The sequence below is a fragment of the Pseudopipra pipra genome, chromosome 1 (genome assembly GCF_036250125.1).
Source record: "Pseudopipra pipra isolate bDixPip1 chromosome 1, bDixPip1.hap1, whole genome shotgun sequence".
Lineage (NCBI taxonomy): Eukaryota > Metazoa > Chordata > Aves > Passeriformes > Pipridae > Pseudopipra > Pseudopipra pipra.
In genome coordinates, this window is record NC_087549.1 from 43065596 (window position 1) to 43084807 (window position 19212).

Genomic DNA, 19212 nt, shown 5'->3' on the forward strand with positions numbered 1-19212 from the left:
TGTGACAGAATGGCTGGCTTCAAGTTCTTGGGGTTTGACCTTCCCATCTAGAGAATACAGTAAATAACGACATAAAGCTACATATTTATCAAATGCAGCAGTTTTAAAATGTGATCACATAACTTTTTATATTGCTCTTTATCTTGACCAGAACACATTTATACACTTAAAATGCATTTGCCTGAGGTAGCCTTAGTATTGTTTATGGATATTTTATTGCGGCCACTACATTATTTCTATTACTCTTAACCCTGGAAGAAACTGTCCCATAACAGCATAGGGGTTGGCAGTTTATATATTTGCCTGCCTTGTTTTTTTTCACAGCAGAAAAAAAATAAAAATATATCTTGTCTGTTTCTTTTAGAAAATGAGATCAGCAGTGACCTGTTATATTGGTACTAGGAATTATGCCTCTGTTCAATACATGAATTGACTAGCACTTTAGGAGAAAATTCTTGACTGCATTACTGATTCAATCTAAGATACACACAAAGACACAATTCCCATGGAAATCAAGGGGAAGGGTGCATGAGAGGGATGACCTGGGCTCTAGGGAACAAACATGCTTCAACTGTAGCAGAGGAACTTCAGAGCTTACATTTAAACTTACATTTAATTTGTACTAGGGCAAGAGGTAAAAAAATTATTCAAATCAGAATTGTAATTATGTAAATATTTAAGGAGAGAGCAGACTCACTTTCTTCAGTATTCAACATAATCATTTAATTTGTGGCCTTAGAAATTCAAAACAGTTTAAAATTTATTGTTACTTGACAGAAGAGTGGGAAGGGGATGGCAGTTTTCTGGAAATGCAAAGAAAGGGTTCACCTAGACTTCCAGACTCTACTCCTGTCCAGTCTAGCTAGACCCTTCTCAGAGGCTGAAAGCAAAAAGACAAGTGACAATAGTCACAAGTTGCATCAAGGGATGTTCCAATCAGATACAAGGGCAAGAAATTCACACAGTAAACATGATCAAACACTGGAACAGAGACTGTGGAAAATGTGTGCCTGGAGCCATCTAGAACTCTACTGGTAAAGATCCTGAATGGTCTGATATCACTTTGAAGCCCTTTTTCTTGGAGCAGACGGGCACACTGACTTACAAAAGCCCTTTCCTCCTGAACTAATTCTATGACTGTATCATCTATTTCTTGCAAAGTCTTTACTTAAAACCAAACACACAGACAATGCCTTGCTGAGATCAATAGCAATTCTTCTAGTTAACAAAGCACTAATAATCACTTTGACCATCTTGATCAAAATTCCCTCTTACCATAAAATCCATTAACTGGCATCATTGTCCAGTTTTTGCTTACCTGATCACTTTGACAGCAAGGTCTGATGGCTGACAAAGTTGATTTTCAATGGCAAAACCCGTTTGTTGCAAATATGTTTTGTTTTGTTTTGTTTCATTGCATGCAACTCTCAAGCTCAAGTTCATTTAGACAGTAACCACAAGAAATAATGATTCTTCAGTCTCCAGGTACCTCAGACAAGCTATGAGACTTACTTTGTGCAAAGGCTTCCTGCACGTCTCCTCCCACTCCGGTCAGAGAGTCCTGAGGTGCGTGGGTTGGGGTGGAGCAGGCAGAGGCAGACCTGATGGGCATTGGAATAGGTCGACTGATCGTGTGGCTGGGTGAGGAACGTGGGGAGCCTGCCCCTTGGGTCTGCAAAACAATCACAAGGGGTTAAACAGGTCTTTGCAAGAGTCTGCCTGCTGTCCTTGTCACCCATCCCTCAGCTTTAAGGCATCATGCTGTTTGTAGATCAGTTGGGTAATGTTAATTGTGCTAGAAGAAATATACCACAGTCAGTTGTTAGTGGACAGCAGTGCTTCTGTGTAAAAAAACAGTAAGCAGGAAAATATGAGTCAAGATCTGACTTCCTTTAAGCACGGGAAAATGTCAGGCAGCTAAATTAAAAAAAAATCCAAGTTAATAAACACCACACTATAGAACTCTCTGCCCTCTTCCCTCTCTCACTCCCCCAGTTCACATGAATGCCTGATAAAACATAACCCGTTCTGGCTGTGAGAAGGGAAAAGATGCTGGCACCAGCACAGTTTTCAGCCTGGGCAAGGGACTGAAACAGCCCCTTTCATCAGATCAGAGCTGATCACAGCCCTGCTCTCTGCCTCCCTGCAGGACAAGTTCATGGTACGTGAGACCTCTCAGTCACATAAAGTCTGACACTCGCAATAAACAATACAACTTTCTGCTTTTTATTTGGAACTAGAGAACTATTTGAGCTGCTACTAAACATACACTATTAAATTATTTTCTCTACAGGATATACTCAGGCACTCCTGAAAAACTGTGGGGATAGGGCAATATAAATTCCTTCTATGGGTTCAGCTGCTGGAAGTGAAAATGTTTTAACACCAGTCACATAAATGTCATGCTGTTAGCACCTCACAGTTAGGATCACTTAACTGAAATTCAAGAAGACTTTACAGAATACTAATTTTTACTAATGCAGCTGGGTGAGTGAGTGATACCAAGAGACATGGTATTCCTCTCATCCACTGATTTGAACCCCTGGGAATGTTTATCCACGTAAGGAAAAACAAATGCTGGAGCCCACACCAAACTGCACATGGCTTTTGACTGAAAACCTGTGTTTAGCAGATGCTAAAGATGGAGGTGGCTTGAGTGCTGTTAAAGGGGAATTGTAACACAAGCCCTTGGTTGTTTACAATCAAAAGGGACCTGAGGGTTGGTGTTTTCCCCCATTTATTTTGAGAATTCAGGAGGATTTCTTAATTCTCCCCATGACATTTATTTTGACTTCTGTATTGGTTGCCACTGCAGTCATGATATGGTTTGGCAAATATGTTCCAAAAAGACAAAGTGCAGCCCATTTCAGGATGAGCGCAGCACTGCCCTTGAGATTTTTATAAATTCCTGCCCTGAACCATAAATAATGTATCAGAATCCTAGGCTATTTGTTCTTTTCTCCTATCACCCCTTTCTAAGAGACATTATCCCCAGAAAGACATCAAGGGCAAATTAGGTTTATGAGGAATAAGCACATTACTAATGGAAGAATGGAGGATTTAATACTTATAATTTCTTTAATGATTGGGTTTAGAACATTTAAATGATGGATGAAAGGCAAGTCAAATATATAAAGGCCAGATGCTCTCCTGTTTCTGGAATCATCTGTACCAGCTCCAGCAAAAATGCAGATCTCTAGTCCTCCAGAGGCAGGGCACAGAGCAACCTGGATATGCTCCAAGGTCCTTGGATGTCACACCCCCTGCACATCAGGCAGGGCACTTGGGATCTACAGCTTTCTCCTTTCATGCCCCAATGGAGCATATTTCATCCTCAGTGAAATCTGTGAAAGAATTTTTGGTTCCCAGCTCCCTGAAAGAGGAATGCCTTTTTTCACTTGCCTTTTTTCCTTAGCTCTCCTTTGCCTTTGATCTCAGTTCTGGGGAACATCAACATCAGTTGGGGAACTTTCAGAGAAGATGAGGTAAAAAACATGGACAAAATTTGCTTCAAGTCACATTCAGGAATGAACTTCAGGATAGGCATTTTATTTATTAAAAATAACAGATGCCTGTCAGTACTTCTGGGCTGGAATTTTCCCACAAGAGAAACGGAAAAGCTGCTGCATAACCAGTGCTTGCCCTGTGTCTGCTTTGTAGCTATGACTGAGATTTTGTGTTTATGACAAACAGTGTTCTCTTATCTGTAGCTTTTGGTGCTGGAACAAAGTGTTTGGGAAGCACACGGAGATTAAGCAATTGGAGTCCCTTGTCCAGGAAAAAAACCTCCTCACTTTTTATACTATTTGGGCAGTATCAGACAGAACTGATGAACAGCAAGTTGAAACAGGAGGATATTAGGGAATGCCCAATTTCAGAGAGGTTAACACTAAATATATTTTACTCATCTAGATCCACCTCAGCCCGAGTTTGTGCGAATGACGTACAACTAGGATTGGATTCGTGCTTAGTGGTTATTGGGAGAAATGTGGTTCTCAAGGGCTAGAGCTAACGATCTGAAATCTGCTATGACAGTCAGTAGCAACTTCTTGGTAAGCTCAAAAGAGAAACTGAGCACTGAATTGATCCCAAAACTTGGCAGCTCCACCAGCTGAGAACTAAGGCATGCTGAAAGGGGAGCTACCACAGCCACCACGGGTATTTGGATGGCTTCAACTTTTGTGTTGTACTCGGTTGCACCTATCAATATATCCTCATACCTTTTAGGAAAACTTTCATGTATTTTATTTTATTCACCATCCCTAGTCAAACTGCTATGGCTTTTAAGTTAATTATTTCCAGACAGGAAAGATTTTCCCACTACCAAGTGTCATGCATGCTTAGGATAAAATCCTTGAAATGAAAACTGGCTTTACAGGAGCTTTAGCCCATTGCTCCCTCTGCCGGGACTGAACTGCGATAACATATGGGGAAAGCCCATCTCACAGCCTCATCAAATGACAAGGATGTGAAGAACTCATTATCCTTTCTCAAGGAAAGGCAGTAGAGAAATAGATAGTTTATAACCATTAGATGAATTGCCAGGCTGCTCATTCCGATTGAATTCCTCCAGAAATTAATTTAATCCTGTTTCTCTCAACAGATCATGAAATGACACAGCATAATGAGGACCATTAAATGGAAATGGTGAGAATAATTCTTTAGCATCATCACCTGGTATTCAGTGAGGCTATTACTCTCAGAAGAAAAAAAAAAATCTCATAAAAATATCTCGTAACAGCCTGAAAATGTGCTTTCACTTATACTGTCCAGTGAACATTTTATATGATCGGGAAACTCCTGCCACATTGAAAACTTCTCTTTCGCGAATGGAATACCTCTTAATACTGCAGAATCAAAAAAGACAACCTTTACATGAAGGTGATGTTTGGTCAGCTTTATTTTTTTTGTGTGTAGATTGATGCTCTAAAAACATTAGCCAGTGTTAGTTTTATGAAGGTGAGCATTACCCATAAACAAACTCCACACTCTCTACCATAGACAGAACATGTCAGACTTGTGACTGTACTTTTGCTGATGAAAGCAAGATGAAGTGTGTTTTGTTAAAATGAAACATTTTTATTGAACTCATAAATCAAATTGCCATCTGAAAAGTGCCTTTTCTTAAAAGCCTAATATATTTCCAAGATCCATTACAAAACTAATAAGCTTCAAAACAAATCTTTTAAAATTTACTACTAGTAATATAGATGCTTGCTCTTTTTGATTTAGGCTGCAGAAACCACTTAATCTCCTGAAGACTCATGGGAATGTTAGCATTAGTGCCAACTTTTAAAGATGTGCACACTATGCCCTGACTTTTTCTGAATAAAATGGGATTTTAAACTATTTGCCTGGGTCTGATTTAAGCTCAGTTATGTTTTTCTTGAAGTTCCAAATTTCTCATTACATTTTCAAAATGTTATGTATAGTATAAATGTTCTTTAATCCATATTCTAGGTTGGTTTCACTACAGTTACCATGTCAGCTAAAAACCTTATGTGTTTTTACTTAGAGGAGTGAGAAAAAGATCAAGATTCCTTGTAGTCATGACTCACTTTCTAGAGGGCTAAGATATTCAGCTGTGAAAATTGCTCCAAGATATTTGAAAATAATATGGGAAAGAATTGCAAAATATTAATTTTGGTCAAAATAACACACGCACTTCTCAAGCAGAGGAAGTAAAATAAATCACAGGAACACAACCACATTTAGGAGTTAGTGAGGCCTGCAATAAGGAGGTAACTTACTACCTGTTTCAATTCTTCTTCCTAAAGAAAAAGAGGTTCAGTACATGAGATTAGTCAGGATTTAAGTAAAGAACAGAAAACAAATCCAAATTTGGAGTACCGGGTTAAAGGTCCTATACAAAGATAGTTGAAGGTATGTGACCAGGTTTAGGTCCCACCTACACATACTTTGAAACACCATAACATTGCAAAGCATGCAGAAAGCTGCTATCATTTCCTACCCCAAACTGTCTTTGTCCAGCCAGTGTATTGACATCAGGCAGCCCTCACTGCTAGCTGTAGCACTGCAGCATTTCATAGGTAGACCAAAAATTTCCTGCCTAATCCAGCTCCCAAAAATAAGCTGACTACTAGGTGGGCTCTGCTGCTCAGGTGCCACCAATTCCTGCACTGTGGCTGCAGAAACCTGTGTCTGAGAAGGTGCAAGTGACATAAGGGGTCAAGCGCATCCTTTAATGCAAAATATATGTTGTCGAATGGACTTCAGTGAAATTCCTTCTGCTTTTATCAGAGACATATATGACCCAAGTTGCACAGAATTTCCATGCACTCATTTGATCTGGCATGGCCAACAACAAAACAGACTCCTACACTATTCAGAGCTCTTTCTTCCCATGTGAATTTCTGGCATCATCTGTCCTGAGGCACATCAGGTAAAATAGGGCTGGACTCTACAAATAAAGACACATTTTCCATCTTATCCTAGTCTTTAAAAATGCACATGCCTTTTGATATCTTCATTTCTAACTGAGATCCTTTGTTTATGCATGTTTTATCTGTTTAACAAGGGCGTGTTTCTGTATTCGTGAAAATGAACAAGGGTTGCAGGAGCAGCATCTCCAAGGCGAGAGAGTTAGACTGGGTTGTCAAATGGCACATCTGACAGAACCAGCAACTGAATGGGCAAAGTTAAAGGAACAAACACAAAGCAATTCTATAGAGCCAGTTGGAGTAGGTAATAGTGTACAGTGCTGAGGTTTTTTTCCAATAGCTAATAGTTAACTTATATATTGTTTTTTTTCTTTTCTTATTCTTACTCCACTTAGCAGTAAGTGACAATGCTGATGCAGTGTTGCTACAAGAACATTTTCTGAGCATCATTTGAAACCCCTGACTTGAAAGAGTAAGGCAAAAAATAAAAAGGGAGAGAAACAAAGCCAAATTTTGTGGGTAGAAACAGTCAAGTTCTGCAGAATTCTGGAGTTGCATCTCCTCTCTCTCCGCTCTTGCTTCAGTCTGTCTGTTCTCCTTGGTGGTATCAGGTGGAGCTCCTTACCTTTAACAGTTTCATGAGGCCTTCTAACTGAACCATAAGCTCCCTCCGGCTTTCTTGGAGAGCAGACATCCTCTGTTCCAGCTCATCCTTCCGCTGTCTGAGAAACAAGTAGATCTGATCAGAGCTCACCCTCACAGTATCAGCAGCTTTTAAATGCATCATTTTACCAGCCCTGCTATGAGGTACATGCCTATAGACTACAGGAAAGCAAACACACTGGATGAATTCAGCATAGTGCTTAGAAACAGGGCTACATAAAGGCTAGTGAGTTCCTTCATGCTGAGAATCCTCGTGGGACTGAATACAGTGATTAGAGAAAAGACAGACACTTCTTCAAAGAACAAATGAGGTTCAAACAAATTTGTGTTATATTCCCCTGAGGAAATGCTGACAATTTTTGTCTTTGGAACTCTCTAGTCAATAACCTTACTAGCTGTCAGGAGAAATTAAAGCCATGCCCTAAAGGACAGGAAATTACAGCAGGGGCACTGAACACAGTGAGATATGAAAGAAGTTAAGATTGAGTTCAGAAATTCAGAGAGAAAACTGCTTTTGCTTCTACTTTTTTCCTGAAAGCAAGAGTAAGACTATCACATAGTGGAGATATAACTGCTTGAAATCAGCTCTTTGGACTTGGAATCCAGTGGTGGTCCTGTGACAGTGTGAATACTAAGCTTCTCCAAGTGTGACAGCCACTCTGTGCCTCCATAAATGTGAACAGCTTTGACTCTGCACAGCTCCACTGCACAGGATGGGGGATCAGCACTTGCACATGTTTAATCACTAAATTGTGTGAGAGGTCCCCACCTAAAAACAAAATAAAATTGTTCCCTCCTGGAAGCTATGATGTAATTAACAACATTACTGTTAAAAAAATATACATATTAGGGATATTTTATACATTACTGTGTTGCAAATAACATAAAACCAGTATGTCATTAGCCTTCTGCTACCTACAAAAACATGGCAATTTAATCCTAAATGGAAAGTACTTTAGCCAACAAAACTTAAGTACATTTCCTGTATTTAGGGAAATACAAAACCCTTCTCTCTAAGTGAGCACCTGCTGATAAAGGTAAGCAACACTGATTTCTACAGGACTGCTCATGTGTGCTCATATCTCTCACCCATATAATAGAATCAGATAGTAACACCGCCAGGTTGCATTTACTCTTCTGAAGGATTCATCTGTTTTCTGGACAAAATGCCTGTGCTGGCTTTTCTTTTCTAGGCATGTAATGGTTGGAAACTCTATGAATTGTACAAAGGCAATGGAGTTTAAGAAACTGCTAACAAAAATAAGGTCCATGTAATTCAAAGTGGCAGGTCCCAGCACAGATCTCTGCTGAGTTTTAGGTTCATTCCACAGGGAGAGAGAATCTAGGATCTAAGCAGTGTGCACTGTACAGACCATTCCTCTGAAGTTTTTCTCCTGCTGTACTCCAGAGCAAGTTCTTAGAAGTAATGGGTTTTCCAAGTACTGGTAACAGGAAGGAATGCTGTGTTCAGAACTTCATTTCAGTGACTCTGCAACTCTACAACAGCTAGTGAAAGATGCTGGGACAGGTTCCCACAACATAATTTACGGATTTCAGCAATTCTTAAGAAAATATGAACTAAATAGCCCTACTGCCCTAAGTATATCAAGCCTGAAAAATCTGTGGGGTAACAGACATAAATCTGTTACATACTGTTCTGAGTCCTGCTGTTTTACACGTAAGAACAGCCTTGTGCCATCTGAGGTGTCTAAGAATTGGAGGTTGGTGTCAAAATTTCCCAGTAAATAAGTCAGACTTTTGCCTTTCAAATGGTGAACATTTAGAAGGCATGCAAAGCACTTCAGATCCACAGATTAAAAGTTATTTTCTGATTCTGACACTTCTATTAAATGAGAGAAGGTATAATTGAGGAACTCACTGTCACTGCCCTAGGGACATCCTGTGTCAGGAAATTAAAATATGTGTATCAAAATTGAAAAGAGGGAAAAATTAAGTAGCCCGCTAACACTGCACAATCAATTTTTTTTTAAAAATATAATGAATTTGATTTGTCAACTACATAAAAAGTTAATCTCCTAAACCTGCTGAAAATAGACTTCAGGTTTGATGTATAAGAGCTATATTATTGGTATATTTTATACAGCGTACACATTTTCATCACAGTTAGTTTTATATGTCCCACAGAATATCACTTGCCTGTAGACATCTAGAAGTAATTACATACTAAAATCACTCATAGAAATGAAGAAGCTATTTTGTCTTCAGATTGGAAGGCAAATGGAATTATTTGTGAATCAGAAAAATATTTTAGTGTGGAAAACTCCACAATAAAACTATGAAGTATTTGTAAAGAAAAAAATTTAGCACAATTTCTTACAGTAATTTCCTTTGAAATGAATCATACCACTAAAGTATTAGTTGTGTGGGGAGTGGCTAAGTGGCCAACAATGTTCTTTAGTCTTCTCATGAGAGAACTGCTATGGGAGCAGAGCAATCTAGCATTGTTTCACTGGAAAGAAAGTGCTTACACCCTATTCTCTATTCACATGAAGCATTTTGAATAGTTCTTATTGGATTCTCTGTCTGGCTCTCACAACATGAACTTCAGAACTTTCAGAGAGCCTATGGTTCTGGGCCAATGACAACTGTATTTCTTCAACTCATGGCAATTAGTAAATCCATGTAGAGTATCATAGTTAACATGCAGACACATTGATATCAATGTTTTTAGCTTGGCGGGATAACTGGAGGAATGATCTCCTAAATCTTCAGCTGCTGCAGATGACATTACTCCCCATCTCCCGTGTTATAAGGAGGATCATTCTGTAGCCTGGTTTTGCAGAATGAAGAGAACCAACCTCTCCTTAGTGTTCAACACCTGGGGGGGAATTTTCAAAAATTAACACCTAATTCTGACTGTATTTTCATGTAGCTCTATTTTCTTTAGCATAAACAAAAGCCTTCTTAAAGGTGTTTGTTCTGACAGAACATTTTTCCCTATATGATTAATGGCATTTGGCCAGGGCTTTGGGGACCTATTGCAACTGTTTTAAGGCCCTAACTCTACAAACACTAATGTACATGCTTAATTTAATGTAGATGTGTAATATGTGAGATTCCTCATGCATGCAGTTTAAAGCATAAGCTTAATTATTTCTAGGACAACAGGCTGCACCAAAAATGGAGCAAGAATACACACAGGCTTAAAAAGCCCCCAAAACCATAAGCAAGGTTCATCTCTTATTGAGAATGACTGTTTGGCCTGTGTCATGGCTGGAGTTTCTGTGGACTTACCTCAGCAGTCGGAGCTCTGCAAGGAGAGTGGGATTTTGTTGTGCCTTCTCTGGTGTGGGCTGAGATGCTTGCTCATGTTCAAGTCGCAGCCTCTGGATCTCCTGTAGGATTTCTCTTGGGGAGGAGAATAAGCAGAAGACTACAAGTCAGTAATTTTCCACCAAACCAGCTCACGGACCATCGCAAGAGGAGAAATAGTATGACTGTATGTAGCTTTTCATCAATGTAGATGTAGATAAAATGACTGGGCTGCAACCAACCAAAGAAGCCCTCAGCAATGGGAAAGAGCTCTGGATGTTTGTTAAACAAACTCTTGAGATTTTGCCATAAAGGGAAGTATTTCTTCAAGACCCCCAAAAATCAGAGGTAGACACGAAACAGCTCTAAGCTTAACTGAATTGCTCCCTTCTAATTCTTCACCATGAACATTACAAGCACTTCAGGAACTTAACAAAAATTAAAATAACCTTTCTGGCCCTTCTTGAGTATGAGAGAAAACATTTGGCACTTAAAAAATACTTTTAGTGTAAGTAGAGATGTGAGAGCAGTCAACAATTCACAGAGAAGCACTTTAATAGGTCTCGTTACAACTTGCTCGTCAGCTCTGGAGTGCTGTCAAAAGGCTAATACAAAGCTTTACAGCAGAAGGTAGAAATCTTTGTGAATTTTGTCTCTTCTTCACAATGTGCTGGACAGCAGACGGTCAAGAGCCAGCCTTGAACTATGAAAGACAAATTGAGAGTGGATCTGGTGGTGCTCATTACACGGTGACAGAAGGCAGTGAAGAGTTTGGAATAGGAAACCATCTGGTCTGGGCTGGCCTCTATTTTACAGTCCAGCACTAAAAGCAGAGCTCTGCTGCCATACGTTTCATGGCATCGGGCAGTCGGATACCCAGGGCCCAATTCTCTGCTGTTAACAAATAGGCTCCACTCCTTTTTGGGGCTGGCTGGCCTATTTCTCCTGGACACTGTCTCTCAGTCTCCATTGCATCTGTACCTCCTGTCTCATTTGATCAGCAGTCTAACTTGCTGCTAACCTTTCTGTAAACCTTTCCCAGGCAGACAGTGTTCTGGAGAGCTTTAATCATCTTTTTCCCAAATAAAAGCAGGGGAGCATAACATTACAAGCGTGACTGATCCTTTTATCGTTTCATGTTATAGGGCTACAGAGGATCCGACTGAAAAGTTAATCCGGTTTTGAAACAGGATAGGCTTTTTTTTTAAACTCTTTACAAACAGCAGCTGCAAACAGTAAAGTATCAATGATTATATCATGCCATTGAACAGTATGCTTATGAAAACACGAGGTAGCTATGGATTTCATATTGTGTGGATCTTTTTGTGCTCTGTGCTTTTTGTGGCGGGAGATGTATGTGCATGTATAAGCACATTGTACGGGTGTAGGTGGTAAAAAATGCTAAGAAACAAACAAACATATGGTACTGAACAAAACCAGGTACTTTGTGGATGCTTACCGGTTTTTATTTTCAAGCTCTGCAATCAGCTGCCTTTGTTGCTTGTTTGCATCAATGGTGAAGGAGATATCTGATGCCCCTCTCTGCTGACTCTGCTGCTGTTGTAAAACAGAGAAGGCTGCATTGAAAGAGGAATAGCCAGCATGCACCCATGAGTTCAACACAGATCTGTTCTGTGAAATCTGCTTACAGAAAATGCAGTACCAGGCTTGCCTACACTAAAAAAAGAGCATCTGTGTTTTGCTCATGTTAGTATGTCTCCACTGCTAGTAAAAGCAGAGTAAGTGCTAGAGTAAATAAGACTCAAGTGTTTACGATCCTGTCATTCATTGCTTTTTCAAGGAGCTTCCTCTGAACCAGTCATAAAAGGCAATGGCACTGCTGCAGGCAGTTGCTGTAATATGGCTTCTGATTTTGATGCTACAGACAAGAGGAATGCACTGAAGCAAAAACCAGTGTCTGTCTCCTAAAAGAAGGGGATGTGTTTCCAGTGCAGTGATGTTTCACCCTTGAAACTGTGGCTTTACATTCAGTTTGAAAGCTGAAGTCAGTTTTCAGTCTGGCTGTGTGGCCCATTTGGCCAAGTTTTCCTAAACACTCTGATGATACTTCAGAAAACCTCTTTCCCCAGTCCTTCAGGTACAGCAAAACCTTTTTCCCCCCAATAAAATGAGGTGAGAATTAAACAATTTCTTACCAGACTAGGCAGTGATCACTAAAGATTCATTGGACTATGCTCTCTTTTTGCATGTTCAGCAACAATAACCAGTTACCATTTCTCACTCCTGTATTTCAGTATTGTATCAATGACAACACAGAACAAGACATTTAAGTTTCACAGCTACCAAAGATATCCATTTATTTCTAACTCCAACCTGAAAGAATCTCAGACAGTTAAAAACACTCTGCTGAGTTACTGCTGTGATATGAGTTTTCCTCACTGTAGAAAGCCCTGTGAAGTGTAACCCTGGAGCCCTATTTTATGTGATGCCAGGCATTTCTTTCTCCAGGAGGTGGACCCTCAAAGAGGATGAAGATACATCTCAATAGCCTAACAAATCTGACAAAGGTTAGGATTGTCTGTGGGGAAAGGACAGTATGCTTTGCCTGGAACCACATACTATTTTTGCTGCTATGGATTCACTTTCCTATTAACACTTCAGCCACAGGGAAGCAGAACAGTGCATAAAGGCGAAATGATACATGCTGGTGGATGTCATGGCTGGTACAGGAGGAATCAGGATCTTTCCTGAATGCCCACTGCTATTAATAGATTTTGTTCCTTAAAAACCAGAATGACCATCAGTAAAGCTTTAAAAATTTCCACTGTGCTCCTATTGTAGTGCCACTCTTGTGCTCGGAAAAAATTTCTGTATACAGAAACCTTTCCTTTTCCTTCTATCTCTTTTGTTCAAAGAGCAGAGATGAATGGCAAGGAGAACTTCAGTATTTTCCTTCAAACCAGCTCTATTTATATTGTTTCCTAAGTTTTCCCCCATATTGAGGATACATGTTGTACACAACTGATTTCAACCAGTTTTTACCCAGAGACATTATTAATGAGAAATCTTGTTCCCTGTCCTTCAGAAACAGCACCATCACCTACAGATTGCCTTAAACTTGAAACACCTCTGAAAAGGACTGATTTGGGCTTGGCTGGCAGAGTAGGAGCACCCTTCTCTTCCCACATAGCTGCAGATAGTCTGAAATCTTCCATGACAGATAGCTGCACGGGGCGGCATATTCATCTTCTCTTGGTGTGAGTGTTAATCAGTGTCTTTACACGAACTGTGGTGCCCAATTTCACCCTTTCAATTGACCCTGCAGTGTAAATCTCTGTGTGAAAATGTTTCTGGGCAGTCTGTACCAGCTGCTTTTCACTTAACCATCATTTATGGTCCCTTGTTCTACCAAATGGGCTGAGATGGAAAAAAAGTAACTAGGCTGACCTTATATGTACCATTTAAGATTTTATATACTTTGATTAGGTTCCTGCTTCATTGTCTCTTGTTCCTAAATGCAGTTAGTGAGGTTTTAGCCTGTCATCACCTTCTATCTTGGGATACATAGAGCAGAATAATCATTGCTCTGAAATGAAAATGGGAGCCAGGGCTAATGCAGGGGGTCATTACAGTCATCCTGCTGAAGAACATTCTTTAAAATCCTTAGTACTTAGGGCCCTAGTGGCTGTGATATTTGAACTAGAGAGTAAAATGGATTCGCCACCCATTTTTCCACTGCAGTAAATCATTAACCTTTTACCAAACTGGTCCAGACAGTATTTTCTAGTCTTTCCTCAGTTCAAGATGTCAGATTCCTTTTGATGTAATTATTTAAATACCATTGCATTAGTATATAGATTATATGCATTAGTATGTGGATTCTTGGGTTTAAATGGACTGCATAAAAGTGTTATTACTAAAGCATAACAGCCTCCGATGAAAAGGATAGGGAAAAATAATCCATTAATCATTAGACTGTCAGATGCAATTTTCCTGATCTTGCTAAGCCCTTAGAACATGACAGAAGGAAAGTACCTTCCTTTAATTATAACACTTACTGATGAAGAAGTTTCTGCTGCCAGCCTTGCTGCATACCTGGCGATCAGCTTATGTTCTTCATCCAGGCGACTTGCGCTGTCAAGCACGCTGCTCAGGCGTGGGGGGAAAGGAGGGAAGAGATGTTTATACATGGTAAAAATGACCATTGCTCTCTCGCACCATCATCTCACAGCCCCTCGTTACAGAACTTGGAAGCAAAATGTCACCAAATTAAACAACAGCAGACATTAATTGAGCAAAGGGGAGAAGGGGGAGGGTAACCTGCCTGGGAGGATCAGCTTTAGGGGCCACACGGCACCTTCCCTTAGGGGGTAACAGCAGCAGTCTGCAAACCCCAGCCAAGGTTGTGCAAGATGCAACTTACAGACCGCTCCACCCAAAAACGGGTGGGAGGTGGTTAGGACCACCAGTCAGCATTTATTTCATATGTCAGGTTTGTCATATCTCCTGGAAGAGAGATTACTTTTTGGACAGTGGATTAGTGGGAACCTCAGTGTTTGTCGAGAAAAATTTTAGAAATTTTGTCAGATTTGCAACAGAAAACAGTATTTAGGACAGTTTTGCAGGGCACTTATCAAGGCCTCATGGACTACTGTTTGGAACCACTGATCCAGGAATTTATAATCAGACTTTTTCTCTTATTGGTTTCTTGATATTTGGGAGTAAGACTTCAGAGAATTGCATGACTGAACAAAAAGTGTAAAAACTAAACAGCAAAATATCTGAATTCCTTTAAAATATTGCAACTTATTACTTATATGTCACCACTGATCCCAGACTCACTCCAACTTGGAGACAACTCCTGCTGGCAGGATTCAGGAGTCTACTAGCACCAACTATGATGGACTTCGGTCACATATGCAGAATCTCCAATGGAGATTGGAGATTGCCAATCAAATCTCCTGTTCAGAAAGTGTAAGAAGCTAAAGAGCAAATATACTGAATTCCTTTAAAATACTGCACCTTATTATTTTTTTCTCCCCCTAAAAATATAAAATGCAAATATTTCTTTTAGGTAAATACCTTTCCAGCTGTCCTTATTTTAAATGGAGGCTATTATTTAGTCAGATGAGCAGGAAAAAGGTAATATAGTGAGAACCTTCACTATTTCTAAACATTTATAAGTTTGCAGAGAACCATCAAAACTACTGAACTGATAAAACCAGAAATCTGAAGAGGACTGAGTTGGCCCTGGATAATCCTGGGCTTTAGAATCCTATACTTCAGTAATTCTAGCATATATAAGAGAAAAGAAATGAAGCCCTAAGAAGAGGAGAGAAGAACACTTTGCTGTGCAGAGTACAAGACTGTCTGCAGACTGTCCCAGACAGAGGTAAGTCTGACCTCTTCTTATCCCTTTGCAACTGTATGATGTTTTCTGGCTGAAGAGAGACAGGCACACACCTCCCTGCCCATGGGCTCTTCAGGGCATGCAATTGGTTGCTGGCAAAATGAGCTTCATATTTCAAAAAAGTGTGCAAAACAAGAATTGCTCTGGGCATGGGATTTTATTCTGATTTTTGCTAGAAATTGTATCTTGAACTTGAAAAGCCTTCCAGAGGAAACTTGTGCAAAAAGCTCTGCTTTTGAAGAACTGACATCTTTAAAAGGAAAAGGAAATACTTCTCCAAAATTTCTCAGTGAGTTCATGTCCCTGTGTACCTCAGAGAACTACAATGGGCATCTTTTGGTTAGCTCGATTAAATCCACTGGGATTTAAATGTTATGTTTGAAAAATGGGTAGTGGTTGATACTCACTGATCATTAAACTAAAGTTGGGTGTCATGTGGATTAGTTATGGCTTATTGATGTAAAAGAAAAGAGACAAACATCATCTTTTTCTCATTCTGACAATAACCTGTGAGACCACAAACACGAAGTTTAGAAAAACAGTAAAGCTCTGAAAAGTGAGACACAGCGAGGTTCTGTGTAAGCAAAGCTTGTGCTACAGACTGCATGCAAGACTTCTGGAGGTAGATGGACACTGACTTTTTGGTTTTCATTTTTTTCTTACATATATAGCTTAATTTTATGCTTACTCAGATTCCTGTGGGATAACCTATTTACATTCTGAAAGATAAAGGTATTTTTCTAAATTTATATAGTTCTGCTTCTTACATACTCATGCTTACTGTACTGATATGTCATGCAGAGAAAGAAAGGGCCAAGTAAGTCTTGCAAACACATAAAATTATGTAAACCAGGTAATACAGGTTACTTTCATGACAGTTCATTAAATTTTTAATTTTACCATAATTACTAAAACACTGCATCCTAACAGATGGTTGTAAAACCAGCAAGCGTTCAGCATCAATTCTCCTTTTTACAGCTATGTGCAGCCATATTATCCATCCTGGAAAAATGGAATATGGTTCCACTTGTTGGCATAACACAATCTGCACCATAGTTCTGAGAAGTGAGCTAAACCCCAAGACAGTGGCTTTACTGAATGAACCAAGCCACTGCAGCTTTTTGATTCTTACTTGTATTTAACGTACTTGATATGTATTTATGCATAGGTGGATGACATAAAATAGATGTAGCAGTGCATCAAATTTGGTCTATGAATGCCACAAATCACTAGCTCCAAAGCTCTATAAATTAAATTTCAATGCCAGAGATAAATTTAGTTCCAGAATAAACCTATTCTTTGTGACCATCAAGCACAGAGGTATGCACAGCAGCATTAGCCTCGAATGTCTCAAGAGTTCTAATTTGCCATAATTCACTTCTAGTTTACTTCAGCAAGTTCACGGACAATCCTACAGAGAAACAGTATGACAATCATACACACAAGCTTTAAATATTATGAATATGTGTGCAGAATTTGGGAGCCTCAAGAGAATGATTCAGGCAGCCCTTTGAAAGAAACTAAACATTTTGCATACAAATATCGTACTGCTTCTTCTTTTGTAAAACCGTTAAACAACACCTGAACACTGCTTCTCCATTAGTGACCATTTCTTTAAAGACCTTATAATTATTAGTAATAATTGGTCTGGCATCTATCACCACACAGATGTAGAATGAATATCCAATATTATCACCTGTATATAGGACTTCTGTGGTCTAAGGGAGTTCCATAAAAAAGGGATCTCAAAGGAGGAAAAATAGGATAGCCTGTGAGCAAAGGAGGATCTTCGCTATTTCTCAGGCTTTAGATGTGTCAAACCAGCCTGTTCTGCAGTAGGCACCCTGCAATAGCTGATATGGATGTTCCCTGCTGGTCTTAAAACTATGCCACCACTGGTTAGGAAAGTTTCTTGTGAAATTTTTGCAATAGAGATATCAATGTGGTCTTCATGATGTGCTCTTATTCTACAAATCTTCGCTTAAATAAATTAACAGAAAATACAGACAAATTAAAGGGTAGGTTTCTAAGCCCCAGGGCTGTAAAAACAATAAAAACACACCAAATGTATTCTGAGGAGTGTTTAACCATGACACTTTAAAATTTGGCCTGCTTTTAAGGCACTTTAAACTGAGACACATCATCTGAGATCTCTCCTATTGTTAATTTGCTATTTACTTTAGAATCACCAAGATTTTACCACCAAAATGTTAATAACATTCAGCTATGGGGGTATAATCATAAAACCTAACTCAATTCAAGGAAGCCAAATGTCTATAGATTTCCTCTGCAGCAGTTGGTCTCTGAATGTTTTTCCTCTTTCAAGGGAAGATTAGATGGACCTTCCTAGCTACAGTTAGTTGTTGTGCACGCTCCCTTAATAAACATTTTAAAAAATTCCGTGGAGTAGCATGCCACTTTTATAGTACAGAAACAGGACCCACCACAGAACTACACAGTATAACATAAAAAACCCCAGAAAATAGCTTTCTGTGGAACCAAAATAACCTCCTACTTTTAATATATTTGATCTTATTTTCTTCTGCACCTGAAAAGAAAAAGACTGAAATATGTGGAATTAATATTCAAAACGAGGCAAAGTCTCTAACTTTCAAAGGTGAAAACTATCTGCAGTTAAAAGTTCTTTTTTTAGAATCAGACACTAAAGATGAACTAAAGTAAATATTGAATATTGGTTTTACATATTAAACCAGACTTTATAATTAAACTATTTAAAACATCTGGCTAAGGCATATGTTTTCTACCCATAGTTACTATAAATAATGAATTAATTATTTTTCTTGTTTCTTAATTTGCTCTGGAGTACTGGCTACTAAAAAACCCTTAAGCAGCTTATTAGCCTGTGGTGGATGGAAAGGAAAACTTGTACTTTTAATTACAGTATCAAATAACTGCAGATGAAAAACAAAAATAAGTTAAAATTAATTAAATTAATTTTAATCCCCCCCAAAAATTAAAATACAAATACCAGCTGCACTTAAAATGGAAAAAAAGTTATACTGGGCTATGTTGCACTGATCATTAGCTACTACAAATCAGCTTGACTCAGTACTTAAAAAATCCAAAGCTCATTTTGTTTTAAAGTGTTAATATATAGTTCTTAGGGTAATTTTATGTATTATGCTCACAAAGTATTTCTTTAGGTTTTTCTTGCAGACAAAGGTCCAGCTACAATCATCCCTCTTTTCATCTTTGGCTGCTAGAAGCACTTGAAAACATATAATGGCATGTCTGGGTATGTACAAGTGGTATTTTGCAGACAGATTCAACAGCAGAGCTGGCCAGCTGCAGCCTCCCCTACATCATAAGCTACCTGATTATGTTTAAGTATAGGCTTTACTCAGGTTACCAAATCTTCTTAAGATGCAGGGTGAAATAAGTTGAACTCAGCACCATCCTAACACAACTGTGTGGGTTTTGAGCAAACTGCATCTAGCTATTTCGGGGCATGGACAGGAGTTGTTCAGCTTTGCCTTGAGACTA

At 39.1% G+C, this 19212-nt stretch overlaps 1 protein-coding gene across 40 annotated transcripts in view; it reads right to left on the minus strand.

The window, feature by feature from the left end:
* Nucleotides 1–19212, minus strand: part of DTNA (dystrobrevin alpha) — a 226237-nt gene that overhangs the window by 16959 nt on the left and 190066 nt on the right. For 19 of the 40 annotated variants that reach the window (XM_064653912.1, XM_064653808.1, XM_064653837.1 and 16 more), the window contains 6 exons: nt 14357–14444; nt 11797–11894; nt 10320–10433; nt 7027–7123; nt 5751–5771; nt 1513–1672 (listed from right to left, as the gene is read on the minus strand). In XM_064653912.1, the coding sequence (XP_064509982.1) occupies nt 1513–1672; nt 5751–5771; nt 7027–7123; nt 10320–10433; nt 11797–11894; nt 14357–14444 (578 nt within the window). The remainder of the gene's footprint in view (nt 1–1512; nt 1673–5750; nt 5772–7026; nt 7124–10319; nt 10434–11796; nt 11895–14356; nt 14445–19212) is intronic. The other 21 variants (XM_064653964.1, XM_064653991.1, XM_064653753.1 and 18 more) reach the window with 5 other exon arrangements.